A 19,787-nucleotide genomic window follows, 5' to 3' on the forward strand; every position below is an offset into this window, starting at 1 on the left:
CAAGGAGGACAAGCCCCCTAACCTGGCTCCACCTGGCAGCTGCTTCCTCACTCAGCAGCAGTGGGGACTCCCTGCCCAGCCAGCCACACTCAGGACATGCTTTTAAACCTGCTCCCAAGTGCTCAGATGCTGCCCCATGTGCCGTAAACCCGCCCCCCCCCACACCGCCGGGGAGCACTGCAGTTCCAGAGGAGGTGGGTCAGTCAGCGATCGCGCAGCCCACAGCACGGGCGCCCCGCGTTGCCCCGCTCAGCTCTGGCGTGCAGACCCGGGCGTGTAAGGGAAGCACCTTTACCCCCCTGCACAGCATTCCCCGAGGGCCCGTTGCAAAAAGCCCTCGGGCTCCGAGCAGGGAGGGACGTGCCAGGCATGCGGCAGAGCTGGGCAAGCGGACGTTTCCGAGAGGAAATTTCTGCCAGAGTTTTGAATTTTAGAAGGGGCCGTTTCTGGAGCTGTAGCCTCATGCCAGCACCCTGAAATTTCAGCCTGAGCCGCTGGCTCCTTTCCAAGGAAAAAGGGTATGTCTAGGGCACGGCAGCCAGTACCCTGCACACGGTTGTGAGACCGCATCTTCCCCAGGAGCATCAACACGGCGGCGCTCAGACCCGGGTCAGGAACGTCAGGTTAATGCTGTCAGGGATGCGGAGCTCATCCAGCTGCACGGGAGAGCAGGAGAAGGGCAGGTGCACGGGGAACAGGTGAGCCGTGTCCACCAGCAGCTGGCAGGGGCCAGCTGGAGTTCGCTCTGCCAGCCGGTTCTGTGTGGGGAGAAACAATCCAGTCTCCAGCAATTCTCACCCCGCCCTCCCCGGTCCAGCCCCCAGCCCCTCCTTACAGCCATGGCTGGCTCAAGCACCTGGCCAGCTCAGGCCAACTCTCCAGCAGCAGGCTAAAGCAACTCCGCGCGGCTGCCTGCCAGCACAACTGAGTCGGGGGGGGAGGGGGAGAGAAAGGCCTCACTCACCTCTACGCTGCTTATGAAGCTGGGGCTGACGCGCTCCTCCAGCCCGGCGGCGGGCGTGTAGGCCTGCAGGATCTTCACGATCTGCAAGGAGGGAGCGCAGAGGTGACGGGGCTGGACGGCGGCCAGTGGAGAGGGCGCTAGAGCCAGGCTGGGAATTCCAAGGGCCCTTCCAGCCCGGCCCATGGCCTCATGCCCCTTCCAAGCCCACCAAGGTAGCAAGTCCCGAGCAAAGAGGACAGGGCCCATCTGGTCCCCATGCCGGGGCCGGCAGGAAGCGGAGTCCTAGGGGAGCAGAGAAGGGACCCCAAGCAAGGTCCTGGCTGGTGGAACTTGGGGCAGTTACAGAAAAAGGGGCCCGCCTGTGGGCCCCCGAGTGAGCAGGAGCCCTGGGCACTGGCTGGGAGCCCTCGGGGCTGAATCAGGGGCCACATCCTGGTACCAGCTCCCAGAGCCACTGGCCCTGGCAGCCCGAGCACTTTCCCTTCATGGGGTGGGTGGTGCCCTCAAGTTACCCAAATGCACACGGCCTCCCCCAGCACCACCCCCTCCTTTGGGGAGCTTTGATCCCTCCAGGGTGGCGGAGCCCAGGCCCGTGGCCCATCACCCCCGAGCTCCTGGAGCAGCCGGTCACCTGCAGAGTGGTCAGCGCCGTGCACAGGCAGCAGATGGCCTCAGCCTCTTCCTGCGTCGTCTTCGTCACCTGCAGCAGCTGGGCGGCCTGGATGAGGGGCTGCAGGACCTCCCTGGCGCCGCTCTGCTGGAGGCCCTTGGCCCGCAGCCACTCCTCCAGCTGACTCACATTGCAGCTGGAACAGAGCCACACCGAGACGCTCCAGCCATAAGCTCAGCCCCTTAAGAGCAGCTGCCTGGGGGAGCCTGGCGCCTGTCAGCGCATAGCAGGGTGGCTCTCTGCGGCTGCAGCACTATGAATGTATCCAGCACGGCTCTGTCCCCCTCGAGTGCCGGGACCAGGGACGGGAGCGTGACAGCTCGTGTCTTCCCTCGCTCCGCCCAGGGGTGGAGGTTTTTAGAGCCACACGTCCAGGGTTCAAGCCCCATCCTGGGCTCCGCACTGCCCAGGACGAGGCTCCCTGTTGCCCACGCAATGGAGCGGGTGGCCCCAGTTTGAGCATCATTTTCCCTTCCACTCAGCTGGGCCCAGTTCTCCCCCGCCCCAGACTAGTCAGCCAGGACACAGCTCCCCCCCCCACTTTTGTGCCCCCGGCCAGCCGGGACATCCCCATGCCGGGCACAGCTTGGCTCGACCCAGCAGGAGAACTGCCAATAGCAGCCCAGGGCCATGAAGAGCTGAGCGGCCCCACTCCCAACCAGCTAGGTGGGAGGAAGGATGGCCCAGGGGGTAGGACACTAGCCTGGGACTCTGGTGACCTGGGTTCAAGTCCTGCCTGAGGTCTCTGGCACAGCAAGCTTCCCCGGGGGGTATTACTGCCACCGCTGGGGTGTCAGGAGGATACGTGCAGGCAGATTGAGGTGCCCCACCAGTGATGGGGGCAGAGCTGGACGGTAGCTAGGCCTGATGGCACCATAGGAACCTGGCACTTAGAGCTTTTCCTCCCCCTCTACAGACGCCCCCTGGCCAGGTGGGATTAGCCCTACGCCCATGGAAAACCCAGCGCTTGGGAGTCAGCCGGAGCCCAGGAGGGGCCAGCGCCCAGTCCCGTGCTCTGGAGGATGGGCCTGGGCCACGCAGGCCAAGCCCAGCTTAGGAGGGACAAAACCCCGGACAGAGAGTCCAGGAGGCTCCAGGCCCAGCCCAAGACCAGCCTGACAGGGGAGCACCCAAGCCCCGCAGGAGCCGGGAGGGGATGGACTGACCTGAGCAGGAGGCCCTGGCTCCAGTAACAGGCGTCCCTCCTCAGGAGCAGGTAGTTGAGGGCCACGCTGCTGACAGTGAAGAGGAGCTGCCGGAAGGCCTGGCCCACGACCACGGGCTCCAGCTGGTGCCTCCCCAGCGCCTCGTGGAAGGAACTGAGCTGCTGGAGGAGCGAGTCCAGCCTGTAGGCGGGAGCTGCCGGCTGCTTGCGGTAACTGGGGGATCTGGGCGACGACAGGCCCTGCATGGTCTCGCTCTCCAGCATGGCGGCGACTGGCAAGGCAGAGGGGAGGGAGACTGAGCTCAGCCTGGCCAGCGGGTGGTGAAATCCCAGGGCCCTTCCCTCAGGGAGCAAAGGGCCCTGCCTCTGCGGCTGGCTCTGCTCTCGGTGCCCAGGGGGCTGGGTACGTCCTGGTGTGACAGTGCGGTTCTGGCGGGACCCAACTGAGAGTGCCAAATCAGGACCAATTGCTCAAACAGGGCAGTCACAGCCCTAGGCTGGGGTTTTTCCACCTCTAAGGCCAACCAAACCAGCCAGACAAAAAGGACTTTGGTCTCACCCCACTGGCTAACCACAAGTCACACAAGCAATTTCCTTAGACACTCCAGTCTCCCAGCATCACCACCAGTGCACTCGTCCTGGGGATGAATGGTTATGAAAACCAACACCCCAATAAAAGAAAACGGTTCCCTCGATCCCAAAGGACCAAGCCCCAGACCCAGGTCAATATACACATCAGATCTTACCCACAAATCACGCTGTTGCCAATCCTTTAGAATCTAAAATCTAAAGGTTTATTTACAAAGGGAAAAAGGTGGAAATGAGAGGTAGAATTGGTTAAATGGAATCAATTACATACAGTAATGGCAAAGTTCTTAGTTCAGGCTTGCAGCAGTGCTGGAGTAAACTGCAGGTTCAAATTGAGTCTCTGGAATGCATCCCCCACTGGGATGGGTCGTTCAGTCCCTTGTGTAAAGCTTCAGTTTGTAGCAAAGTCCTTCCAGAGGTCAGAAGCAGGATTGAAGACAAGATGGAGATGAGGCATTAGCCTTATATAGACTTTTCCAGGTGTAAGAATCCCTTTGTCTTCACTGTGGAAATTTACAGCAAAATGGAGCCTGGAGTCACATGGGCCAGTCCCTGCATACTTTGCTGAGTCACAAGGCGTGTCTGCCTTCTCTCCATGGGTCAATTGTGTAGCCGATGGCCCTTTAATGGGCCATCAAGCCAGCTATGCCGGGCTAACATCAGCTTTGTCTGGGACACTTCCCAGAGGCAGAGCATAATACAGAATACAGACATTACAGAGCCAATACTTATAACTTCAACTACAAAATGATACGCAGACATACAGACAGCATAATCATAACCAGCAACCCAGAACCTGGTCTTAGACCCCTTAGATGACCCCCTTTACCCAAGGTTTGGTGCCACTACAGGACCTTGGTTGCAACCCATGTTCTATATGGTCCCCATTTATATCAATAACGTCACACCCCCAACGCAAAATTGATGCAGGAAGGGATGACAAAACATCGCTGACTGCATCCCAAGAGCCCCCTTTCCTTGGGTCTGTCTCACTACAGCTAGTGTTGGGCTAGAGGCCGTACCAGTGTATAACCGAAATGGTTTATCAAAGTCATGTTCAATAACATGAATGGATCTCTTTACAAACTTAAGGTATAACTTGGTTAGCTTTTGCAGCATGGTTCCTGTATGTTTCATGTGATTTTGCCAAGAGCTAAAGAAAACAGCTACTTTATCCATACCAGCTTTGGCCAATGTTTTGAACCCAATTAACATTAAACCAATGTAGATATTGATGTTGTTCATAGTACAGGACTTTTGGCATTTAGCCATGAAAGCAATATGGTAGTGTGCCTCAGTTTCCCCTTTCATACAGCACATCAGGTCTGGAATGTATTTTCCCTTGTGAAAAGTTCCAACACTGTTTACAGGCATTAACTGTGAGACATCAGTATAGCAAGGCCCTTTAACATAAAGTGTGTTTTCATGTATTCCTTTCAACATGTTCAAGGGATTTTCCAAAAGATTAGGCACATTATACATTGTTACAGTTAGCATTAGCAATAACAACAAATTGATTGCAAGTGTCCATCTAGAAACATGTTTGTCATGCCACACCCTTGGCTCAATACCATTGGAGTTTGGGCCTTTTAGGGTTAACCTGTGGGTTCCCTTTGCAAAATTCAGTCTTCTCTTTCCTTCTTGTCCTTCAGGATTAAACCGGGATTTCTCTTGCTTAACAGAGATCACTGGCTGATGGGGTGGGCCCTCTGTGCTAACAGCTATTAGCAAGTCTTTCTTCTCCCTGCCAGCCAAGTAATTCGCATCAACACAGACACTAGCTTTTAACTTCTTAGCTGCTATGGATTCCACGGCTGGACTTTGTCTAACAGAGATACCACACAAATCCAAAGAGTCTGAGGGTGAGAGCTGGCTTGCTCTCCCCTGCCTCCTCAAGCATTCAGCCATAAAACTGTTCAGCTTTGAAAAACCAGTAACTGAATCTGTCCTCAGATCCTGAAGCACAGACTGCTCACTTACCGATTCAGCATGGAGACATTCCTGTCCCAACAGCATTGTCTCCCCAACAAGCTGGCTACACACAGCCAGGTGGTTATAGGGCTGCTCAACTTCCTTAACAGCTTCTACTCCACCTGAGACCTTTTCAAAGCTGCCCACACTGGATCTCTCAAATGGAAAGTCAGTGGATCCATTCACAACCAAAAATTTCTGGCTGTTAGGAACTGAAACTTTCTTGATTAAATCACTTTTACACCCTTCAGTTGCAGTAAACTGCTTGCGCAGGCTACCATGAGGATTCCTTTCCCTAGGAGCTTCTCTAAGCAGCAATTCACCCCTCACAGAAATTCTGCCCCTCCCCTCTTCACCTAGGGCTTGCTCTAAAGGAACACTTCCCTGAGCAACCACAGACGCTTTCTGGGTCTCACTTACATTTAGAATTACTTCAGGCCCAACAGGTGGATTTCTACACAATCCCCTTTTAGGCACACCTACAGACTTTCTAGATAACAGGTCAGAAGCAGTCTCCTTCCCTTGGCCATGAACAAGTTCAGGAATCTTTTCCTTCTTGCTACAAGTTGTCAAACTGTCAGTAGGTAACACACTTAAATCACCTTCATGCTCTCCTTGTGCCCTGGCTAGGGTATCACCCTGATCAGACAGAGTTGCTGCACCCTTTTCCAACCGCACATTAGCAACTGGCAAACTACAAGCACCAGAACTGTCTGGTCTTTGGGACCTTGCTATGACACTAACTGGATGCAACCTAGTCACAGTGCCATTCTCCCCAGCAGACACAAACTCAGGACTATTCCCTTCCTGGGCTTTAGCTGTATTTACAACCAACTCCGAGACAACTGAATCACCCTCAACCATCACAGGCTGACAGGCACCTTCTGTCTGCTCCACAGACACAGAAGAGCCGGAGACACATTCTCCTTCACCAGACACACAGCTTGGGATCTCATTTCCCTTGTCCCAGCACACAGGGCTGTTCACAGACAACTGCTTGGAGACCGAGGTAGCTCCCTTCACAGGCAAGTCAATACCCCTGACAGACACAGGCACATTCCCTTCACTGTCACATTTCTCCACACAGGAAACAGGTAAGGGATATGGACACTCATCTTCCACTATCCCTCCCTTCCCAAACTGCTGATTAGACAAAGCCATCAGCTCACAAGGCTGCCTAGGCTCCTCCAAACTTTCCCTACCAGGCACATTGCCTCTCCCAACAGATAAGCTGCTGCTCTTTTCACTACACTGAGCTACTTTTAGCAAATCACAGTTACCCATTTCAGGTTCACTTCTACAAGCTGCACTAGCCACCAATCCATTACCCATTACAAATTTACCCTCTCCTTCCTCAGTTAGGGATTTAACCTGAGAAACATTTTCCTCCCCAATGAGATCTTTCTGCTCTTGATCGAACTCCAGATTTCCTTCTGAGACATCAGACAGACATTCAGAAACTTCATTCACAGACAAGCTGCTTTTTTGCACAGACAAACCTTTGGAGCAACCCTCCTCAGGCAAATCATTGCTCACAATAGACACAGGTTTAAGATTATTCCTCTCCTGTGACTGGCTACCTGGATTGAACAAAGCTTTAACATTTTCCCCAATTAAAAGATCTTTAGGCAATAACTTCCTGATGCCAGCTATCACTTCATGCTGAGCCCGATTCCACTCAAGGTGGATTCTGGCTAAAGGCACACGGACAGTAAACTCACAGAGGATCACAACATTCACACTCTGATTTGGTAAATAATCTTCCTCTTTGACCAGATCTGCTTTAACAAGAGTGATGTTAGAAGCCATAATTTGCCCTAAACAGCTTTTACCATTGACTTTTACACTCTCTATGAATTTTCCATTACCATTCCCATCCATAGCACTGGCACAATTTATGGGGCCACCCCCTATTGAACACACAGTAACAGCATTGACATAAAAGGTGGCATTGTTGGGGTACATTTGGTTACCCCCAGACAACTGCTCAGATTTATACAACATACCAACATTGTTACAAACTGGACTTTCAAGAGGATACAGTCTCTGCTGTTCTTCCATTGCTTTCTTGACTTGGAGTTGGAGTCTAGCCGTCTCCTGTTGCATCTGTCGAGTTTTCTCCTCAGCAGCCAGCAGCTCCAGACGCCTCTTACGAGCTTTTTCTTCTCTCTTAGCAACTTCTTTCTTTCTCTCATCAGCCTCTTTCTCCATTCGAATTTCTGCCAGTTCTTGCTCATAATCAAACTGCAGGCTGTCTCTCAAGGCTTGCAGTTTCCTTGCTTTTCCTGATGCTTTCTGTCTCATGGTCACTGATCTTTAACCAACCAAACTCTCAATCCCACAGTTAAGATTTGGATAGCGTGGGGTTCTAACCCAAAGCTTAATTGACCTGGTTCTGTGGATCCTGCCGACTACGCCACTGTGACGGAGCGATTCTGGCGGGACCCAACTGAGAGTGCCAAATCAGGACCAATTGCTCAAACAGGGCAGTCACAGCCCTAGGCTGGGGTTTTTCCACCTCTAAGGCCAACCAAACCAGCCAGACAAAAAGGACTTTGGTCTCACCCCACTGGCTAACCACAAGTCACACAAGCAATTTCCTTAGACACTCCAGTCTCCCAGCATCACCACCAGTGCACTCGTCCTGGGGATGAATGGTTATGAAAACCAACACCCCAATAAAAGAAAACGGTTCCCTCGATCCCAAAGGACCAAGCCCCAGACCCAGGTCAATATACACATCAGATCTTACCCACAAATCACGCTGTTGCCAATCCTTTAGAATCTAAAATCTAAAGGTTTATTTACAAAGGGAAAAAGGTGGAAATGAGAGGTAGAATTGGTTAAATGGAATCAATTACATACAGTAATGGCAAAGTTCTTAGTTCAGGCTTGCAGCAGTGCTGGAGTAAACTGCAGGTTCAAATTGAGTCTCCGGAATGCATCCCCCACTGGGATGGGTCGTTCAGTCCCTTGTGTAAAGCTTCAGTTTGTAGCAAAGTCCTTCCAGAGGTCAGAAGCAGGATTGAAGACAAGATGGAGATGAGGCATTAGCCTTATATAGACTTTTCCAGGTGTAAGAATCCCTTTGTCTTCACTGTGGAAATTTACAGCAAAATGGAGCCTGGAGTCACATGGGCCAGTCCCTGCATACTTTGCTGAGTCACAAGGCGTGTCTGCCTTCTCTCCATGGGTCAATTGTGTAGCCAATGGCCCTTTAATGGGCCATCAAGCCAGCTATGCCGGGCTAACATCAGCTTTGTCTGGGACACTTCCCAGAGGCAGAGCATAATACAGAATACAGACATTACAGAGCCAATACTTATAACTTCAACTACAAAATGATACGCAGACATACAGACAGCATAATCATAACCAGCAACCCAGAACCTGGTCTTAGACCCCTTAGATGACCCCCTTTACCCAAGGTTTGGTGCCACTACAGGACCTTGGTTGCAACCCATGTTCTATATGGTCCCCATTTATATCAATAACGTCACACCTGGGCACTGATCTCTGGGCAGCACCCGGTGCATGCCCCGGGACCCCACAGCCCAGGCGCTGTGTTTGGGAGGCTGCACCTCCAGACCGGCTCCTGCCATCTGGTGAGTCACCTGCCGCTCGCTGCCATTCAGAGCAGACCCAGACTAGCCCCGAGTGCCACGCTCCCAGGGGGCAGTCGCTCAGCCAGGCGGCAGAGCAGGGACCTTCCCGCCCCCCACCCCCCACCCCGCCCTGTCCAGCTCATGCCATTAATCTCCTCACTCCCCCCACAGGGCTTGTGGCAGGTCAGTGCCCCAGCCACCCTCAATCCCAGAGGGTCACTGGGCAGGTAACAGGGTCCCTCTGAGGCTGTACTGAGGGGGACGGGGCAGCCACTTGCTCTCGAGATGCCAGGTCTGCCCAGCCCACCATGACCCCTTTATGCCAGGCCTAGCCATGGCATCCCCGCCTCGAGCACCGAGCCAGAAGCCAGCTCTCTGCTGCCCTCACGCCTCGAGTGCAGCTCGTCACACCAAGCTCGCTCCCATCCCTACAGTGCTCCCAGGAGGCCCAGCCGGTACTTACCAATCATGGCAGGGCCGGCTCCACAGCCCAGCGGGGCAAGCACCCGCCTGGGGCGGCCCTTTCCCGGGGGGGCGGCAGGCTGGGCCGGCGGACCTGCCGCAGTCATGCCTGCGGGAGGTCCACCGGAGCCCCGGGAGCAGCGGACCTGCCGCAGGCATGACTGCGGAGGGGACGCTCGGCCGGCGGCTCCAGTGGACCTCCCGCAGGCATGACTGCGGGCGGTTCGCTGGTCCCGCGGCTCGGCTGGACCTCCCGCAGGCATGCCTGCGGCAGCTCAACCGGAGCCGCCGGACCAGCGAACCGCCCGCAGCTGCGGGAGGTCCAGCCGAGCCGCGCGACCAGCGGACCCTCCGCAGTCATGCCCGCGGGAGGTCCGCTGCTCCCGCGGCTCGGGGGCGCCTCCCGGGCATGATTGCTTGGGGCGGCCAAATTTGTAGAGCCGCCCCTGAATCATGGGTTTCAGTTTTTTCTGTGCCACGCAGATCAGCTGCTGGTAGATCTGGATGGCCAGGTCACCCAGGCTCTGGCAGTGGCTGGCAAGGTCGAAGTTCTTTAGGCAGTGCTGGTTCTGCTTGGGGGTGTTGGCCAGCCGGTAGCTCTGCAGACAGCAAATGGCCGGGCTCGTGGACCGAGAGGTGCTGGAGCCCGGCAGAGCCACGCCCTGGGCTCTGGAGAGCTGTGGGGTAGCCATGCAGGGACCCACCCCAGCATCCAGTGCACACGTCTCCCCTCCAGAGTCCGTCACATTCCCACCCAGGGGTCTCAGCGCACCTGACACAGGTCAGTGACTGAAGATCAACTCTGTCCCCACTGCCATAAGCTCCCCTGCCCCCCTCCCCAAGGCAGGTGGCGTAAAGAAGCCAGCAGCACCCAGTATCCCCACGGTACAGGTCACCCAGGCATCCTATTCTAGTGCTCAGAACATCCCCTGAGGATGCTGGTCTCAGGGGCTTCCATGGAGGGGATCTGGCTGGGTTCTTCTCAGCCCTTCGGGGGTGGATGGTTTGCTGGTAGGAAGAGACCCCTCCCCAGGCCAGCAGCTACTGCCCAGTTTGAAGCCAGAGGGTCTGGGCTGTGGTTCACCATAGAATCGTAGGCTTGTCGGGCTAGAGGGGACCTCGAGAGGTCAGACTCCAGCCCCCCGCGCTGGGGCAGGACCAAACCTCGGCCATCGCTGACAGGTGTTCGTCCAGCCTGTTAAAAACCTGCAGGGAGGGGATCCCACCGCCTCCCTCCAGAGCGTCGCTACCCTGAGAGTTTGAAAGATTTTCCTAATATCTCACCTAGATCTCCCTTGCTGCAGATTAAGCCCATCACTCCTTGTCCTCTGAAGGCTGGACATGGCGAATTGATCACTGTCCTCTTTGTAACGGCCCTTAACGCATTTGAAGGCTAATCATCAGGTTCCCATCCCCCAAGCTCTGCGTCTCAAGACTAAACATGCCCAGTTTTCAGCTTCTCTCCACGGTCAGGCTGTGGAAGCCTGTTCTCATTCTCGTTGCTCGCCTCTGGACTAAATTTATCCACATCTTTCCTGACGCACGGCACCCAGAACCAGTCTCAGGTGCCTCTGCCTCACCGGTTATTCCCCTTCGGCTGTCCCTGCCTACAGGCAGCTCTTTGGAGAGCTGGTGTGAAATCAGCCAGATGAAATTCAGTAAGTGCAAGTGCACTTTGCTGCATAGTATGGCAGGCAAAGAGCCAGTACACGCAGGGCGGCATCAGCCAGAGGCTTCCCCTTGGAGCAGCGAGGCCATGGCCCGGCCAGGTTCTGTCTGAGGCCAAGGGCAGGAGCCACTGACCCCAAAGGAGAGAAGCTGAAGTAAACAGCCACGGAGCAGTGGGCCAAGACAGGCCTTTTGGCCCAAGCCAGCGCCAGGGACTGACTCAGCGCCATCTTGGTTTCAAAAGAAACTAGGGGGAGCCCACTAAAGGCAAACAGCCCTGTGGAAGCCAGGAAATAATTAATAAGGATTTGAAGGGATCTGAATGTTAGTTAGCATGAGTTAGGCTAGCTGTGACCCTAATGACGTGAGATTTGTAGAAGCAAGATAATGTAAGACAGAGTGAACTGTGTGAAAGTTATTACGACCTTGCAATTCAGATAACCAAATGTGCAGCCTTGCTTTTTTCTAGTAGTGAGACAAATAAGATAGTAGAAAGGCTTATGTATAAACAAATGCAAATGTTTTCTCTTTCCTGTCTCCATGATTGCTAGCTATTGTCTGTAACAAAGGTATAAATGCTTGTTGTGATTGTTTACTAATTGAGAGAGACCTGTCCAGGACAAGGGGCAACCCTGTTTCCTAGGACACTCCCTCCCTCTATTGTAATTACTAGAGAAAGAATAAAGTATTTGATTTTGCTGCACCCAAACAGAAAGCGAGAACTGAGTTTTTCTTCGACAGCCCCCCCCATGCCTGCTGCTTCCTGGCTGTGACCTGGTCTGCAGCCCCCAGCCGGGGGAGGCCAGGCCAGGCCAGCCTGGCGGTGCCGTGCTGGAGCAGGCCCCGTGCCCTCACCTGGTCCCCGCCGTACTGTCTCAGGCAGTTGGTGAGGCAGCAGGTGTTGGCGAGCCAGAGCGCCACCACGCCGAAGTCCTCGCTGTGCTTCTGCGAGCGGGAGACACAAAGCGACGCATCAGGGTGGGGTGGGGGGGCCCAGGCATTGGAGACTCGCACAAGGAGGGAGCACGAGGAGACTGTGCCAGGGAGCCGCGCTAGAGGGCGTGGGCACACCAGCAAAGCCAGCCGCTGCTTGGGGGTCTGCATCCCTCCCCGCCTCCCCCCAAATCAGTGCGAGGGCCAGAACAGGAGGCCACTCAGCAGACACAAGTGGCTGCATTCAGCCCAGCCGAGCCCCCCCTTTGTGCCCCTGGCTGCCTCGGGAGGCCTGGATTTTACAGTTGCTCCCCGACAGCCCAACCAGCGTCCGGGGTCCCCAGTCACCACGGGGCCTGCTCCAGAGACACCCTGATTCATTGTTCACAGCTGGCAGCCATGGGCGAGCTCCAGCAATCTCCATCTCACGGCGCCGTGGGGCCCCAGCGATCAGGGGAGTTGGGATGGACCCTGGGGGCCACTGCCCATCAGGGAGCAGCGTCTGCTCAGAGGCAGTAAGAGCCCTGATGCAGCCAGTGCTGCGGAGGAGCCGTCACTGCCCCAGGCTGGCTCCAAAGTCACTGCCAGAGGCAAATGCAGCTGCAGGCAGAAGCGGCACCAGGCATGGCCAGGCCAGCGAGAGCTTCTGCTTTCTGCAGGGCCCAGTGCTCCAGGCTGGGGGGCTGCCAGCCTGCAGAGGAGCCCCTGAGACACAAGGATTAATATCACATCAGTATCAGCGTTTGCTCCCTTCTCCGCCCAGGCCCGGGCCCAGGCCCCTCACAGGGGACCGACACTGCAGCGAGAGCGGCCTCCGCTCCTCTTCCCAGCCACTGGGGCTGGACACTCCTCGGCAGGGCTCTCACCGGGACCGAGGGGTCTCTTCCCCCACATGCCCTGCTGGGGCAGCAACACCTCCCCCAACCACTGCCCCCAGACACCCCTGGCCTCTCCCTCTGCATGGGGGGCAGAAGGGGGGAAGCAGCAACCCAGCCCTCCCTGCTGGCAGCCCCAAGCCCCTGCCCAGGGGGTGGAGCAGTGGGACACCCTCAGTGACTGAGGCCACCTCTGGCCAGAGGCAGAAAACCAGCAGCCTCAGGCTCCTGCTGGCTGACCCCAGGGAGCCGACCTGCCTGCCTGCACCTCCCCATCATGGCGCCCGCCTGCACCTCCCAGATCCCCACCCCGACAAAAACCCCAATCCACCCCATGCGCGTAAGCAGCACGGCTACTGCAGGACGAGGCCTCCTGCCCCTCCAAGCCAGGCAGTGGCCCAGAGCAGCCGTGCTGAGCCGGCCTCTCACCTCAGCCCCAGGGCCCCAAGCCCTCCTCGACGGGCACACTCCTGAGGGTGGCACCACAGATCCCTAGTAACGCCCTGGCCCCTGCCCCGGGTCACACAAGGACATGCCTGGGGGCTGCAGGAGGCATTTCTGGGCAGCTCGGGCACGAGAGGGAACAATTGGGTGGGGGGCACGTGCCAGCGGTAGGGAGCCAGCGCCTGAGGGCCGCCCCTCAGCCATTGGCTACAGAGGGGCCACGATCCCCCTGCCCCCTCGCCCGGCCTGTCCCCCACCACCGTACCTTCACCACCTGCTTGATGCCGCTGACGACGGCGGCGAAGAGCGAGCGGATCCCGTGCTCGTCGTGGCCGGAGTCCGCGTACCGGAAGCACATGAACAGGACGTAGGCCGGCAGTGTGGGGAGGGCGCCGGGGCTGTGCTGCGGTTTGAAATCTGCAGGGCGAGAAGGGGCCGAGTGAGTCCGGGATGGAGCCGGAGGTCTGAGCCACAGGTCACAGGCTGGGGCCTGCCCCACGGGAGCTGCCTACAGGGCAGAGGGGTCGTAGCAAGCGACAGGTGGGACGAGACAGGCCCTGCATTCAGGGCCCCAATTTCAAACCCCTCCCCTCCCCGGAAGGAGCCAAGCTCCTGCTAACTTCAGCAATACGTCCTCTGACCCCGACCTGGGCCCATCACCTGGACAGAGCCCGGATCCCAAGGCCCAGTCGCCCCTTTCATTACAGCCAAGCAGCTTGAGCTCAGCCCAGCGCCCAGAGGGGCATCACCCCTCCCTGCCGTTAGCACCTCTCCAGGCACAGCCCCCTCTGCTCTTCCCTCCCCGTGCAGGGGCTTCATCTCTGCCCCCACCCTGCCCAATTCCTCTGCCCCCCAGCCTCCAGCACAGCCACTCCACCCGCCCCCACTGACAGAGCCGACATCTGGCCCAGCCAGGTGCTGTCCTCCTCCTTCCCCTCCTCGCCAGCTTGGGGTCACCCCTAGCAGGCTCCTGCTCCTGTCCTGCAGGTCTGCTGAAGGGTTTGGGGAGGAGGCCTCCGGCTGCTGACAGTCGCCCTCCGGTCTCATGGAAATTAACATGCACAGACCCCCCTGCCCCACGGCTGCATTCCTGGGCTCTCCCACGTGGGCACGTGCACATTTGATTTAATCCCTTCACCCACGCACAAGAGTTCAGTCATTGCTCATAAGCACAGAGCCACCGCTGGCCTGGCCCAGCACTAACCAAGGTGGGGCTGGAGACTTCCCATCCACCCCAAATAAACAGAACCCCCCCCATCCCCTTTCAAAGTCAGCTGTCCATTAGCCACCCCATCCCTGCCTGCTCCCATGTAGGGTCCCTGCCCTCATTAAAGGAGGCAACTCAACCTCATGTGCCTTCCCGACCGGTCAGCAAACCAAGCGCCACTCACACGGCCATTCTACAGCCCACGGCTCGATCCGAACCGGCACATTCACCCCCACGGTCCTGGCCAGACCCGCAGTGCTCTGCCAGTGTGCCTGCATTACCCTGCAGGTTTCAAAGGGATACAGGGTTCTTCACTCCCAGTGCAGCACTGATGTGCTCTACCCCAGAACTGGCTGCTTTTCCGGGGGCAAGAAGCATCCGGGGAGGCTGGGATGAACGGGACGAGGCGTGCGGGCGGAAAGGGGAGCTGCAGTGGAGGGCGAAGTAGCAGAGGAGCTTAGTGAAGTTCTGCACGGGCCATGGGGAACGTCCCATTCCCAGATGCTCCTCGGGAGAAGTCAGCGTGGTTAGAAAGACATGCGCAATGTGGAGGCTCTGGAGCAGCTTGGGTAGCCCAATGCCCTAAAGCACCTGCCCAGGGATCCTTCCCCTGGAAGGGCTCAGAAAGGGGAAGTTTGTCCCCATTTTCCATCGGGCCATTTTGCACCTCTCCCAGCGCAGATTCTCTTCGGGCACTTCCCTCCCCGGCTGTCATCCCGCCAAGCCAGCCACACGTCATCTTTCCTCACATCAGTCCCAGCCTGCTGCTCCGTGAGCGCCTTCCCACGAGCCTGTCTGCACGCCATGGCCCAGGTGCGGCAGCGAGACTGGCACCACGCAGCTGTGCGGGACGCGATTGATGCCTCGGCATATGCTGCTCCGCATCACACCTGCCTCTTGCTGCTGCTCTAGCACGACAGGCCCCGAGGGAGTCTGTCTGTTCAAGCCACTGGGGATAGGAGAGTCCCGGCCCCTCCAGCTCTGCAGGGTCCTGGGCCCTGAGGTTCGAGCCCATGGGGAATTGTGTGGACACAAGGGGGTCTGGCTTGAGCCAGGACTTACACTGCTGTGTAGACAGACCCTCAGCCACAACTCCCCGTGGGGCTCCAGCCCCCCACCTGTGATGATGGTCCTGATGTGGCGCCCTTCATCCTCTGCTTTGCACCCCAGCATGCCCCCGAATGCCCCCGCTGGGCACGGGACATCGAAGGGCCTTTCCATCTCTTCCACCGTCTGCTCCAGCAACCGGGCCTCTCCGCTTGCTGCCCAGGGGAAGGAGCAAGAACATTAGAGTCAGAGCATCCGCTTGGATCCGGGGCCACGTAACCTGACTCCTGAGTGGGGCAGGGACTGGGGGTCCCACCTCTGCCCGGGGAACTCCTGCCAGGAGAGCTGGGCCCCAGGCAGAGGGATATTCAGAGCTAGAGGTTGCTTGGGCTGAGAGCGAACCGGATGGACGCTGCCAGGCAGCCCTGTAAGCTGCTGTTGGCAAATAACCCTTCACTTGCTCGCCTCTTAATCTGTGAATGTCCAGTACCCCATGGCACCCACCTGGAGTGACCAGATGTCCCAATTTTACAGGGACAGTTCTGATTTGGGGTCTCTCTTACATAGGCTCCTATTACCCCCCAACCTTGTCCTGACTTTTCACGTTTGCTGTCTGGTCACTCTCCACTCACCAGTTTTAATCAGCTGCCTACAAACCCAGCCAGCATCTCCCCTCCATCAAACTGCTGCCAAGAGCACCCCCAGTTCTGCAAAGCTCCCTGCTCGGCCAGTGCCGTAGTAGGGTACCCTTGCTGCTCTGTACCCCACAATAGCGAAGGGGACGCTGAATCAGAGCAGTCCGACTCTGCAATTCACCAGGCATTGCTAGCTCTGCTCTGGGGTTGGCAGCTGTGATGGGGGTCCTGTGCGCTCAGTGTGGGGCTTTCGGGGAGCACATCCCAGAACATGGAGGTTTACAGAAGGGCTGTGTGGGAGCTTTGCTATTAGGAGACAACACGAGACACAAGGCGAGCCCAGAACAGCAGCTAAGAAAAGCCACTTTGGTCGGTCGTCTGTCAGCGAGAGGCTCATTTCTGCTTCCCGGCTGCAAAGCAGCTCTCGTGCAGACGGGTAGCGATGCCCCGTGGCAGGTAAGGGGGCGTTGAAGGAAAAGCAGAAACGCTGGCATTAACGGAGCTCATGGTGCACAGATGGTCGCCTCTGCCCTGCTGCCTAGCGGGTCTCATTGGGCAGCTGGGGGAGCAGGGGCCCCATCCCCTCTAGCTCAGGCCTCGGCAGTGCCATCGCCAGGCCCAGGGCCCCTCGCCATCTGAGCAGCGCTCAGGCCCATCCCACCAGCCCCCACTGCTCCTGCGGTGAGGCGGCAGAGCCGTGTTTCTGCTTGAAGCTGCTGCATCCAGGCTAGGGGATGCGGTCGGGAGCAGAACCCCCCTTTAGGCCGGCCACAAAGGACATTCGCCCCCCAGCCGGGCCAGTCACAGGAGGCACCTGCCTGTGAGATCCTGGATTTGCTTCATGGAGGTTTTCAGCTGCTTCTGAAGCTTGAGCATGTTCTTCTCCTGCATCTCCAGCTGACCCTTCAGATCCTGGGGAGCACACGGGGAAAGGATAGTCCATCACCTGGTGCTTGGAGGGGACCCTCTCTTTCCAATACACCCTCCCAGCCAGGAGCAGCAAGATCTCCCCAGGAAGGCCTTGCAGCAGACGGAAAGCAGCTGGCCAGAACGCTGCCCCAGCTACTGTCGTCTCTAATAGGCACATGGCCCCTCCATGGAGCCCAGTCCCAGCATGGGGAGGCGGGGGGTGCGCTGCACCAGGGCGTTTACCCAGCATGCTGAGCAGCAATCAGCCTTCTCACAGCCACAGCTACGTGGCCAGGCTGGGGCAAGTCTTGAACTGCAAGCTCAGCCATGCAATGCTCCCACCAACCCCCCTCCCGCCATCCCAACAGGCCCGCTCCCGCTTTACCAGGTTCTCTCTCTTCAGCTGGACGATCTGGTGCTGGAGCCTGCCCTCCTCCTGCTGCAGTTGCAGGTCCTGGATCAGGCTCTGCTGCTGCTTGCTCAGCTGCTTCAGGGAGCAGACGTCCAGGCGGAGACCTTCCAGCTCCTGCTGCTGCTCCTGCAGCTGGCTCTTGAGTAGCCTGCAAGGAAGGGCAATAACTCAGAGGTGCCAGCGATTGGCTCACCAGGCAGGAGGCTGGCAAGGCCTCAACTCTATGCCCCTCCGTGGGTGAGACAGGCAAGCTTCCCCCATTTTACAGCTAGGGAAACTGAGGCAGGGGTTGCTTAAGTCCAAGGCCGAGATAGGAACAGAATCCAGAAGACTTGAACCTGGAATTTTTTGAAGTCTCCAAACTCTGAACCACGCACTTCCCATTGTCAGGGCTCTGACCTGGCTCTTGCCACCCAAACCCCGTCTCGCCTCTCCACCACAAATGCATCCCTGCAACCTCAGATGGCCTGCTGCTCCCCCAGGGCCAGCGCTGCTGGAGGGCGGCAGGGCCACCCAAGGGGGGAGAGAGACAATTTGCCCCGGGCCCCGCAAGGCCCCCACGAGAATGTCGCATTCTATAGTATTGCAACTTGTTCCATGGAAGGGGCCCCTGAAATTGCTTTGCCCCAGGCCCCCTGAATCCTCTGGGTGGCCCTGGAGGCCAGGCCCCCGGAGGGGGGTTTTAAGCTTCCACAGCAGCATTATGGAAAACCCAGACATGGCTGAGACACTGAGTAAACAGACTCACTTATTGGAGACCCGGACAGCATCATACGCATATTTCAAGTCTTCCTCTATCATGGAGTCTTCCTCCACCATCTTCTCCGGGCTCCTGTTCAACCCCAGGATCTCCGCAATGTTCTGCTGGGGAGGAGGAGGAGGAGAGTGGTGACCTCAAGGACTGGCACACGAGGGGTCCCCCTGGAACCCGTGGGGAGCGGCGAGCACCCCGGCCTGCGAGCAGCCAGCAGGAAGATGTATACCAAGCGGCGCAAGTGCGACCTGGTGGAGATTTGCAAGCACAGGGGGCTGCGCCGTGGGAAACTCACCAAGGACCAGCTGATTGCCCAGCTGGAGGAGGAAGATCACAGGAATGAACCGATCCCTGTCTGAGGGAAGCAGCCAGGCAGAGGCAGCCCAGGTACCAGTGTCTGGCCCGGCTGGGAGTGGTCAGCCGGCTGCTGAGGGCGTCCCGAGACCCCCCCATTCCTATGCCTAGGGGGAGGGGGAAGAGGAGCCCAGCGAGCACCGAGGGCGCCATGACCCCCCCGGCCAGCAGGGGATCCTCCCGGCGAAGCTCACCCCCCAGCAGGGAATCGTCCCAGCGACGCTCATCCGTGGAGCGCCAGCGGTTGGAATGGGAGAGAGAGATAAAACGGAGAAAGCTGGAGGATCGTAAGGAACAGAGGGAACATGAAGCGAGACAGAGGGAACATGAGGTGCGACAGAGGGAACAGGGACTGGCGGAGAAACAGCGACAGCGTCAACATGAGCTGGACCTGGCGAGGCTGGGGGAAGCAGGCCCCGGGCGGCGGTGAGTGAAGGGGGGCCCAGGACTGCACGGAGCTTTGATAAGTCCATCCTGGCCCCGCGCAAGGAGGGGGAGGACATGGGTGACTTCCTGGGTGCCTTTGAGATGGCCTGCAAGCTGCACCAGGTGGATCCTGCAGACAGGCTCCGGGTTCTCACCCCCTTACTGGACCCCAAAGCCATGACATTGTACGGCCAGCTGGGAGAGGAGGAGAAAGGGAACTACGACCCATTCAAGCAGGCCCTGCTGCGTGAGTTTGGGCTGACCCCTGAGATGTACCGGGAGAGGTTCCGGAGTCAGGATAAAACCCCTGAGGTCTCCTATCTGCAACTGGCCGTCCGCATGGAGGGGTACGCCAGCAAGTGGGCAGATGGGGCCCAGACGAAGGGGGACCTGGTTAAACTGCTGGTACTGGAGCAGCTGTATGAGCAGTGCCCATCTGACCTGAGGCTGTGGTTAAGGGACCAAAAGCCAGAGAACCCGCGACATACAGGGCAGCTGGCCGATGACTATGTGAAGAGCCGGTTGGGGGGTGGCAGGGAGGAACCCCAAAGGAACAGGCCCGTCGCGACGCAGAGAGAGAGTCATCTTGAGACCACCCAAAAGGGGAATCGGTAGAATCCCCTCCCAAAGGGAACGGCCAGCGCCAGGGACAACCGACCGGTTCGAGGGGACCAACGGGACATGCGCTGCTATCACTG

General features: G+C 57.7%; 1 protein-coding gene across 1 annotated transcript in view; it reads right to left on the minus strand.

Annotated features, from left to right (window-relative positions):
- Positions 1-1,472: 1,472 nt before the first annotated feature.
- The window catches only part of LOC123354519 (unconventional myosin-Vb-like), a 60,560-nt gene continuing 42,245 nt past the window's right edge, over positions 1,473-19,787 (minus strand). The window contains exons 25-33 of the mRNA XM_044996639.1: positions 18,304-18,419; positions 17,529-17,703; positions 17,053-17,146; positions 15,671-15,814; positions 13,611-13,762; positions 11,949-12,038; positions 9,943-10,024; positions 2,801-3,071; positions 1,473-1,770 (exon numbers count right to left, since the gene is read on the minus strand). Of these exons, the coding sequence (XP_044852574.1) occupies positions 1,473-1,770; positions 2,801-3,071; positions 9,943-10,024; positions 11,949-12,038; positions 13,611-13,762; positions 15,671-15,814; positions 17,053-17,146; positions 17,529-17,703; positions 18,304-18,419 (1,422 nt within the window). The remainder of the gene's footprint in view (positions 1,771-2,800; positions 3,072-9,942; positions 10,025-11,948; positions 12,039-13,610; positions 13,763-15,670; positions 15,815-17,052; positions 17,147-17,528; positions 17,704-18,303; positions 18,420-19,787) is intronic.

This window comes from Mauremys mutica, chromosome 21, assembly GCF_020497125.1.
Source record: "Mauremys mutica isolate MM-2020 ecotype Southern chromosome 21, ASM2049712v1, whole genome shotgun sequence".
Lineage (NCBI taxonomy): Eukaryota > Metazoa > Chordata > Testudines > Geoemydidae > Mauremys > Mauremys mutica.